Genomic DNA, 11,234 nt, shown 5'->3' on the forward strand with positions numbered 1-11,234 from the left:
CGTGGCCCCATTCAGGGCAGAGACCGGGTGGACCCACTGTGTATTCTGAGTGTCATGCACAGTGCACCCGCGTCCCCTGCATCGGCAGGCGGACTCTCAGCCACTGTGCCACCAGGGAAGCCCGACACTTCCTATCTTGAATGAATGAGTGATTAAGTGAACAGGGGATGGATACGGGGGTGTGTATGTTTACAATACTTTGTGGGAAATGATACAGTGGTGCCATCTGACATGCAGTGGAAACCGAAGTAAGAGGGCTTGCCTCTGCAGGGGTTGGCGAAGGCCGGTGACCCTGACCTGGATCCTGGAGGCTGAGCGGGTTTTCACATGAGGAGAGGCATTAGTGGGAATGGCATTTACAGAATTACAGAGCAGTGAAGAAATCCTGCGTGGCTACCGTTTGAGGACAGAGGGAAGATATGGTTGATCAGGTAGCCTGGGGCCTCTTTGGAAATGCTCCGCATAACGTGCCAGGGAGTTTGGACATTGGGCAAAATGTGAGGCCCTTGGGATCATTTTTACAAAATTTATTTTATTGAAGTGTTGTGTTAATTTCTGCTGTACAGAAAAGTGATTCAGTTATACATATATATGCATTCTTTTTCATATTCTTTTCCATTATGGTTTATCGCAGTATATTGAGTCTAGTTCCCTGTGCTATACAGTAGGACCTTGTTGTTTATCCATTCTCTATATAATAGCTTGCATCTGCTAATCCCAAACTCCCAATCCATCCCTCCCCCTCTCCCCTTACCCCTTGGCAACCACAGGTCTGTTCTCTGTGTCTGTGAGTCTGTTTCTGTTTTGTAGATAAGTTCATGTGTGTCATATTTTAGATTCCACATATAAGTGATATCATATGGTATTTGCCTTTCTCTGTCTGACTTCTCTTAGTATGATAATCTCTAGGTCCATCCATGTTTCTGCAAATGGCATTATTTCATTCTTTATGGCGAGTGATATTCCATTGTGTATATATATATATATATATATACACCACATCTTCTTTACCCATTCATCTTTTGATGGAAATTTAGGTTGTTTCCATGTCTTGGCTATTGTAAATAGTGCTGCTGTGCCTTGGGATCTTTTAAATGAGATAATTCCGTGAAAAGTGGCTCTTAGGAACGAGGAGGATGCTCCCGGCCCTCCTATGGACTCTCCTTGGCTCCAGTTTTCCCATCTTCTGGTACTTATTCCACACAGACAGCAAAGTAGCCATCAGGTGAAGCTGCTTCTATATTGTTGCTGATGCAAACGTATTTTGAGAGAAAGATAAATGGATTCAAAAATGATGATTGTAACCAATTTGAAGGGATGGTTTAGATCACAAAGTTTTAGTAACTCTGATTAGGTAAACTTGATGAACCCATAACTTCCTTCATCCTTCATATTGTATCTGTTCAGGGGTAACTTTTGTGTTGATGGTGTGTTTTTGTTTGTTTGTTTTTGCCAGTGAAATTCAATTATGTTTAGTGTCACTTTAATATCAGGTAGTATATTGCAAAAGAAAAGGCATTAAAAACAAGATGTGGATTGTCAGAATATTGGAGGAAAAAACACAAAGGAATTCACATTTAGCTTAATTGGGTTGTGGTCTCCCGAATATAGATCATCTCATGCGCTGTTGTTTAATGCTATGCAAATTACATACAAGACTTTTCTGCCAAAGATCTGGTGAACCGAGGAACCTGGGGAAGAGCTGACAGTATGAAAGAAAGCAGTTTCCTTTTGGGGGAGTTGAATCTTGGTATGATGGCTTAGTTATCCTATCTTAAAAAAAGCCTGCCTTTTGGGTTTCTTGACGGTCGTAATGATAACAGCCCTTATTTGGGCAGTGCTTCTAACAAAGCCATCTTGCGTGATCTTCACAACTACCTTATGCGTGACTAGTTTTTTTAGGTGATGTGTCACATATTATTTGAAATATTTGTTTAGGCACATTTTACTTTGGACATCAGAATAGAACAGAATTAAACTTCGCATAGAATGTAGAGACTTTTAATAATGGGAGGTATCAATAGTCATCCTTTGGCCAGTAGAGAGCAGATAATCTGCTCTTTAAACTACTTTAGTAGTAGAAAAATTTTTTAAACTATGATACAATCTTTATTATACTTACCTTGCATTTATGTAGCAGAACCCCAGTAGGTCATGACAGGTAGGGTTGGTATATCACCAACCAGTTGGTATTAAATTTAAAAAAAGCCATTATGCCTCCAATCGGTATAGTATTATACACAGTAAGTATATATGCTTATTTTGGTGAGGAGGTGTGTAAAGTAATGGTCCAGGAATCTGGAGGCCATATTTTGATTTTTTTAAACTTTCTGTAATGAAAATTTCAAACATGTACAGGAGAGAATCATACAATAAATTTGTCGCCACCACTCAGCTTTATCAGTAATCAACACGTAACCAATCTTGTATCATCCATACATTGTTTCCTTTAGGTTATTTTGAAGCATACCTAGACATGATTTATATCATTTCATCTGTAAATATTTCTGTATTTCTAAAAGATAAGAGCTCCTAAAATACCCGACATAAGCATAACACATTGCTACTGCTAAAAAAGTGATACTTGCTTAATATCATAAAATATTCAATCTGTATTCACATTTCTTCAGTTTTTTTACAAGAAGGTTTTTTTTCCTTGAATTGAGTTTTAAGTAAGGTTCATATGTTACACCTGATTGTTATTTCTTTTCAGTCTTTTTTGAAGTATAGCTTCCCTATCATTTTCCCTCTTGAAATTTTTTGTTGAAGAAACTGGGTCATCTGTTGTGTAGAGTTTCCCACACCCAGGATTTTGCTGATTGCATCCTTGTGGTATGATGATGATAATAATAATAAAATCTCCAGCTTTATTGATGTAATTCATGTAAAATAAGCTACACATATTTCAAGACTGCCCCCAGATGCCAGCTGCAATATGTGTCTAAGGTCTACCTGCATTTCTACCTAACTGACTACGCATTTTGGGGTTCCCACAACCTTCTTCTTAGGTTTGAGATTTCACTAGAACAACTCACAGAACTCAAGAAAGTCCTACGCCTATGATTAGTTTTACTGTAAAGGGTACAACTCAGGAACTGCAAAGTGGTTGTTACGTAGGGCAAGGTCTCATGGGAAGGAGTGGAGTACAGAGCTTCCACACCCTCTCCAGGAGTGCCACCCTCCCAGCACATTGACGGGTTCATCAACCTGGAAGCTCTCCAGACTTCATCGTTCTAGAGTTCTTATTCAAGTTTCATTACACAGGCCCCATTGATTAAATCATTGGCTGTTAGTCATTGAACTGAGTCTCTAGCCCCCTGGAAATCCAGTGGTAAGGCTGAAAGTTCCAATTGTCTAATCACATGGTTGGTTCCTCTGGCAATCAGTCCTATCCTGAAGTTATCTAGGGGTTTTCCAAGTCACCTCATTAGCATAAACTCAGGTATGGGTGAAAAGGGCTCCTTATGAATAAGACATTCCTGTCACTCAGGAAATTCCACTGGTTTTAGGAGCTCTGTGCCAAGAAGCAGGACAGAGACCAAATATCAATACATATATTTTTAATTTTACTGTATATACCATTTCCAAAAGTTTGCTCCTACCTCTTTGTTATCAAACGATATGTACTCTTTGTTTTTTAAATCTGGCTCCTTTTACCCAGAATAATTTTTTTGAGATCCACCCATGTTATATCAATAATTTATTCCTTTTCATTGTTGAATATTATTACATTATATGGATATCCACTCATATTTATCCATTTGTTCACCTATTGGGGGCACTTGGGTTGTTTCCAGTTTTTGATCATCACAAATAAAGCTGCTGAGAACATTCATGTACAAGTCTTTGTATGGGTGTATGCTTTCATTTCCCTGGGGTAAATACCTAGAAGTGGAATTGATGGGATTTTACAGTGGTTTGTGTTTAACTTTTACGAAACTGCCCAATTGTTTTCCAAAGTGTTTGTTTCGTTTTACATTCCCACTTGCAGTGTATGAGAATTCTGGTTATTCCACGTCTTTGCCAATGTGTGATACGGTCAGTCTTTTCAAATTTTAGCTACTCTAATAGGTGTGTAGTAATACCTCATTGTGATTTTATTTTATTTTTTATTTTTTATTTTTTTTTTGCGGTATGCAGGCCTCTCACTGTTGTGGCCTCTCCCGTTGCGGAGCACAGGCTCCGGACGCGCAGGCTCAGCGGCCATGGCTCACGGAGCCAGCCGCTCCGCGGCAAGTGGGATCTTCCCTGACGGGGGCACGAACCCGTGTCCCCTTCATCGGCAGGTGGACTTCTCAACCTCTGCGCCACCAGGGAAGCCCTCATTGTGATTTTAACTTGCCTTTTCCTAATGACTAATGTTGTTGAGAATCTCTTCATATGCTTCTTTGCCAACCACATATATTCTTTGGTGAAGTGTCTGTATGCATCATTTGCCCATTTTTTTAAGAGGGTTTTTTGTTATTCTTGAGCTTTGAAAATCCTTTATGTATGCTGGATACAATTCCTCAATCAGATATATGATTTGCCAGCATTTCCTCTCAGTCTGTGGCTTGTCTTTTAATTCTCTCCAGTGTTTTTTGAAGAGCAGAATTAAACCAAAATTCAATAACAGAAGGATATCTGGAAATCTCCGTATATCTGGAAATGAATCAACTCAGTTATAAATAACTTACAGTTCAAGGAAAAAAATCTCGAGAGAAATTAGACAATAATTTGAATTGAATGAACATGAAAACAGACTACTAATATCTGTGAGGTACAGTTAAGTCAATGCCCAGAGGGAATTTTATAACTTTAAATGATTATATTAGAAATGTTTAAATTCAGTGATCTGACTTTTTAAGAAATTAGAAAAGTAGCAAATTAATCCCACAGTAAGTTGTAAGCATTTAAATAAAGAGTGGGAATCAATGAAATATAAAAAATATAAATAATGGAAGAAAATTAATGAACCAAAAACTAAAGATCAGTACAGTTGATAAACGTCTGCCTAGATTGATCAAGGGAAAACACAGTTTAACAGTATAAAGCATGAATGAAGAACTGTCACTAAATCTTACGGACATTAAAAGGGCAATAAAGAAATATCAAATTTCAGTAATTCGACAAATTGGATGAATTTGACAAATTCCTTAAAAGATACAAGTTACCAGTACAAGAAGGAATAGAAAATATGAATAGCCCTATATCTATGAAAGAAATGGAATTTGTAATTTAAAACCTTCCCACAAAGAAAATTCCAGGCTCAGATGGCTTCACTGATGAGTTCTATCAAACATTTGAAAAATTAATACTGTCTTACACCAACTCTTTCAGAAAAGTTAAATAAAGGAATAATTCTCCTCTCATTTTATGAATCATATTATCTTGATACCAAAACCAGAGAAAGCTATTATCAGAAAAGAACAAGACTTCTACACTGAAAGCTATGAAACAGTAATAAGAGAAATTATAGAAGGTTATATAAATGGAAAAATATGTCATATTTATGCATAGTACACTTAGTATTATTGAGGTTAATTTCCCCCAAATTGATCTGTAGATTCAACAAAATCCCCATCAAAGCCTCAGCAGGCTTTTTCTGGGAAGAAATTTCCATGTTGATTTAAAAAACTTACATATGGTGAACCTAGGGTAGCCAAAAAACAAACAAAAAACAAAACCAAAAGCAATAAAACAAAGTTGGAATGCTTAGGTTACTAAACCTCCTGATTTCAAGACTTACTAAGCCTAAAGCAATCAAGATAATACAGTATTTTTGTAAGGGTAGACATATAGATCAATGCAACAGGATAGTCCAAAGATAGACCTACACATATTTAGTGTTGAATCAACAAAGATGCCAAGAAAATTCAATGGAGAAGGGATAGTTTTTTCAACAAATGATACCAGAACGATTAGGTATTATAAGGAAAAAAAGAACCTTGGTTCTTACCTTGCATCGTACACAAAAATAACAAATGGATCTTAGACCTAAACATAAAATCTAAACTTTAAAATTTCTAAGGGAAAATATAGGTTAAAATCTTCATGACCTTGGGAATGTGAGAGATTTCTTAGCACAGATCGTCTACCAAAGAAATAATCAGCACGTTGGAACTCATTAACTAAACACTTGTTCTTTTAGAAGGACTTCATGAAGGAAATGAAGAGGCAAGGTGCAGAGTGGGAGAAAATATTATTCATTAGGGAAATGCAAATTAAAGTACAAATCAAAGTGAAATACTACTACACACCCAACAGAGTGGCTAGAAGTAAAAATATTGACAACCAAAGTACTGGCAACTGGAACTATCATATATTGTTGGTGGGAATGCAAAATCCTACACCCAGTTTGGAATATGGTACAGCAGTTTCTCATAATGTTCAATATAACTCACTATATGACCAACAGTTTCACTTCTAGATATTCACCATGAAAAATGAAAACACATGCCCATAAAAAGACGTATACACAGATGTTTAAAGCAGCTTTATTTGTAATAGCCCCAAACTGGAAACAACCCAAATGTCTGTCAACAGATGAACAGATAAACAAATGGTAGAATATTCATACAATGACATACTACTTGGCAATAAGAAGGAACTGAATACTTATGCACACAACAATATGGATGAAGCTTGTTTATGCCGAGGGAAAGAAGCCAGAAACAAAAGACAACATATTGTATTATTTATATAAAATTCTAGAACTACAGCAAGTCATCTTTATTAACAGAAAGGAGATCAGTAGTTGCTCAGATCTTAGAATTTGGGAAAATTGATTGAAAAGGAGCATCTTTTGGGGTGATAGAAATATTTGATATCTTTTTTTTAAAGGTTTTTTAATTTTAATTTTTATTTATGGCTGTGTTGGGTCTCCGTTTCTGTGCGAGGGCTTTCTCTCGTTGTGGCAAGCAGGGGCCGCTCTTCATCGTGGTGCGCGGGCCTCTCACTATCGCGGCCTCTCTTGTTGTGGAGCACAGGCTCCAGATGCGCAGGCTCAGTAATTGTGGCTCACGGGCCCAGTTGCTCCGCGGCATGTGGGATCTTCCCAGACCAGGGCTCGAACCCGTGTCCCCTGCATTAGCAGGCAGATTCTCAACCACTGCGCCACCAGGGAAGCCCCTGATATCTTGATTAGAAGAGTATTATATGTGAAAAACTCATTTAACAGTACACTTAAATGTGCATTTAATTACATGTAAATTATACCTCAAATTAGTTTCAAAAAGTAAAAAAAAAAAGAGAAAAAAAGGAAGGGATAATGCCAAATTGTTGCCTATCAGTGGATGATAGAGATTTAATTTCTACTTTTTCCATTTGGATAATCGCCTTGGGGGTTCACTTATTGAATAATCCCTCCTTTCCCCATTTTTCTGCTTTGCCACTTCTATTATGTATCAAGGTTCCATGTATGTGTGGGTCAGTTCATATGCTTTCTGTTCCATTTCATTGGTCAATTTGTTTATCCTGTCTTAATTATTTTAGCTTCATAATAAGCCCTTTTATCATCATTCTTTTTCTTCAGAAATGTCTCGGCTATTCTTGAGCCTGTGTTGTTTTGCATACACTTTATAACGAGCTTATCTGTTTCCGTGTTCTATGAAAAATCCTATTGGAATATTGATGGGAATTGTATTGAGTTTATAGATGAATCTGGGTAGACTTTGAGTTTCTGCCGTATTAAATCTTTCCATTCCTAACTGTGGTCTATCTTTCCATGTATTAAGATTTTCTTTACTGTCTCTCAGTACAGTTTGTAATTTTTCCCTGTAATATTCCCGCACATATTTTGAAAGATTTATTTCAAGGCATTTGATGTTTCTTATTCTGATGTAAGTGAAATCTTCCTTCAATTATGTTTTATCGTGGTTTATCATTGATGTATAGACGTGTGATTTTTTGAATATTAATATATCCAGGGAACATTTGCTTTTGCTTTAGAAAGAAACTCATTCATTGATTAGCAGAATTTGTCGTGTGTGTGTACGCTTTTTTTTTTTTTTTTTTTTTTTTTGCGGTACGCGGGCCTCTCACCACTGTGGCCTCTCCCATTGCAGAGCACAGGCTCTGGATGTGCAGGCTCAGCGGCCATGGTTCACGGGCCCAGCCGCTCCGCGGCATGTGGGACCTTCCCGGACCGGGGCACGAACCGGCGTCCCCTGCATCGGCAGGCGGACCCTCAACCACTGCGCCACCAGGGAAGCCCCTGTGTGTACGCTTTTAATATTTTTGTAAAGTGGTGGTGTTGAGGGAAGGCTTCCCCAAAGTCCTTAAGTTATTTTTCATAGTCAAGTCTCTACATGTAAGGTTGGCCCTGAGTCATGGGAAGAGGGTACTAGCTTGAGCTGTGTTGTTTCCAGCTTTAAATTTAGTCAGCTGTTTATGCAATCGTGGGTGTCAGTAAGAGGCATCTCTCGTCAAGCCAGTATCCTTTTTTTGGGCATATTTTTTATTGAGGTATAACTGACAGATGAAATTATTTATATTTAAAGTATACAATGTGATGATGTGATATACACATACATTGTGAACTGAATACCAGAATCAAGTTCATCAAGCCAATATCCTTGAATGAAGACATCCATGTATCTTCCATTCTAGGGATGGAGGCTGTCATTGTTAAAAACATGTCACTCTTCTCTTTTAGTATCCGGAGCGTGATGCAGAAGTATCTCGAGGAGAGACATGAAATCACTTTCGACAAGATTTTTAATCAGAAAATTGGTAAGCCTGCTTGTTTGTTTGGCAAACTGTAATTCCAGTCGTGGTATTGGGTGGTGCCACAATAAAGTACAAATGCAGCCCCTAATGCTGTTACATGCTTTATAGCTCAAGCTGGGGATGAAGGAAATTGCATGTAATTAATAAGATACTAAATGATTACTTATGTCCCTAGTAATATCTCTTGTAAGTAAGCTATTGGAAAACAGACTAGTTTGGCTGTAAGTTTTAAGACAGTTTGGGAGGTTCCCTAAATCAAAGGATTGGGTACTTGGAAACCAGAAAGAAGCTCTCCTTGGATCCGTGTCTGAGGTCCTCAGCTTTTCTCACTGATCTTGTATGTTCCGTGGTCACAGGGGGTTGGCATGTGTCTTCATAAACCTCACCCCGCTCTTGTGTCTGCTTCCAAAGTGTGGGGCTGGTTTACTTGATCAGTTCTCATGGGTTTATGGGTCTTGTTTGCTGCTCACTGTTGTCAGTTCCACATCAATTTCCCTTATTCCTGTGGCTTCATTTGGAATCTCTACTTAGCCGGTCACCAGGACTCCCCCTGTTGTGTACACAGAGCTCATGGACCCATGCCCACCTCTGGCCAGTGCTGGTCTCAGCCTATGCAGATGTGTGGCTGTGTAGGAGTGCTCTGTGGTGACCGCAGTTAGTGCCCTAGAGAAATTAGGACTGGACAGGAATTGCTTTAGGGGGAATTTCAAGACCCACAAAGAAATGAGACACTGTATTCTCACCTGCCTTCTGAAAGACTGGCAGTTTGTTTAAAGGTGACTGTTGGCCGGGTTAGATGAGCACTGTTGTCCACCTGTTTTTTTCCCCCCTTCCCCAAAATCAGTTCCCACTGTCCAGAAATTTCCTAAACAATCTTTTGTTCTTGAGGCTAGGATTTATCATTTGGCCTGTCATCTGGCTCTATTGTTAACTTGCGCACAGTGATGTAATAAGCAGATCATGCTAGAGTTTTTCCATGAAATCAGCATAGCTGAATACAAGAGACCAGGAAGCTCTTTTCGTCTCTTTGCATCTTGTTTGCCTCCCACAACTGCTCAGAGAAGGTTTGCGGAGGAGCTGTGTCTGAGTTTTTTAATTAACTTAATACTAGAGGATTACTCTGTTAAAATTTCAAGAAATTAAACTCTTCTAAAGTTTCCTGGAACTGTGCTTCTGCATGTAGTTCTGTTTCCATGATTCGTAGACACAGGGTGGGACTTTCCTGGCGGTCCAGTTGTTAAGACTCTGCGCTTCCACTGCAGGGGGTGTGGGTTCGCTCCCTGGTCGGGGAACTAAGATTCCCGCATGCTACACAGCACGGCAAAAAAGAAAAAAATAATTTCCATAGACACAGACTGACTGATCCCTTTGAGACTGAATATTCTTAGAGATAATTCTGGGTCGCCCTTCCGTGTACAGGTAAGGAGGTGTAGACCCAGGTTGATGAAGTGACTTGTTCTGATCTGACGTTCTCCTTCTCTGATAATTCTTTAAAGGCTCTTGGAAAGGAAACCATGACTGTGAAATACTGTAGAAAGTCACCCGGTAAAAACTGGAGAGATTTTTTGTTTTTTTTTAGAAAGAGTTACAGTGATCTCCTTTGTTCAAGGAAAGCAGAAACCGGTGTGGAAAGTCTTTGGAAGTTTGTGAACCACTTTTTTTCACAAAGTAGCCGTCTGTGAAGGCAGTCTTCTGTAGATGTGGCTTCTGTGATAACCCACAAAATACAGTGGTCAAAGGGCGGCTGGCGTGCTCTGGAGAAGCAGATGAATTGTAGCCCGTCTGTTCTGAGGACGACGTGGGGAGAGCCCTTAGCCACATGGAAACGTTTCATCCTGAGCATCAGGATTTGGTGGGGGAACAGATTTGGCTTTCATCTCATCCTTTATTGCTGCTTCTCGTTGCTTTCATGGTGTTTGGTTACCTGCCATCTATATAAATGCTCTCCTTTGCTTCTGATTTTGTACCGAAAAGCAGAAAATAAAACTAGCCTGATAACAAGATTGAGAAACTCCGTATCTTTGGGAGGGAAGGCAAAAAAGGAATTCTTTATTGGTTACGTAAATTTTTAAAAATGTTTTACAGCTTTGTTGAGATATATTTGAGATCGCATAAAATTCACCCATTTCGAGTATACAGTTCAGTGGGTTCTCGTGCATTCAGAGTTGCGTGACTGTCAACAAGTCTCATCACAGAACATTTTCAACACCCCAGAAATAAACTCCACACCCATCAGCAATCTTTCTCCATTTTCCCCCTCCCCCCAACCCCTAAGTACCACTAATCTAATTTCTGCCTCTGTGGATTTACCCGTGTTGGACACGCCACATAAACGGCATCATAAGAAGAGCTAACACCTATCCTTCTCAAACTCTTGCAAAATATAGCACAGGGAGGAACACTCCCAAACTCATTCTACGAGACCACCATCACCCTGATACCAAAACCAGACAAAGATGTCACAAAGAAAGAAAACTACAGGCCAATATCACTGATGAACATAGATACAAAAATCCTCAACAAAA

The 11,234-nt window shown here is 39.0% G+C and overlaps 1 protein-coding gene across 1 annotated transcript in view; it reads left to right on the forward strand.

Annotated features, from left to right (window-relative positions):
• Window positions 1-11,234, forward strand: part of GRK3 (G protein-coupled receptor kinase 3) — a 101,951-nt gene that overhangs the window by 15,023 nt on the left and 75,694 nt on the right. The window contains exon 2 of the mRNA XM_055080678.1: window positions 8,636-8,712. Coding sequence (XP_054936653.1) covers window positions 8,636-8,712 — 77 coding nt within the window. The remainder of the gene's footprint in view (window positions 1-8,635; window positions 8,713-11,234) is intronic.

This window comes from Physeter macrocephalus, chromosome 19, assembly GCF_002837175.3.
Source record: "Physeter macrocephalus isolate SW-GA chromosome 19, ASM283717v5, whole genome shotgun sequence".
NCBI lineage: Eukaryota > Metazoa > Chordata > Mammalia > Artiodactyla > Physeteridae > Physeter > Physeter macrocephalus.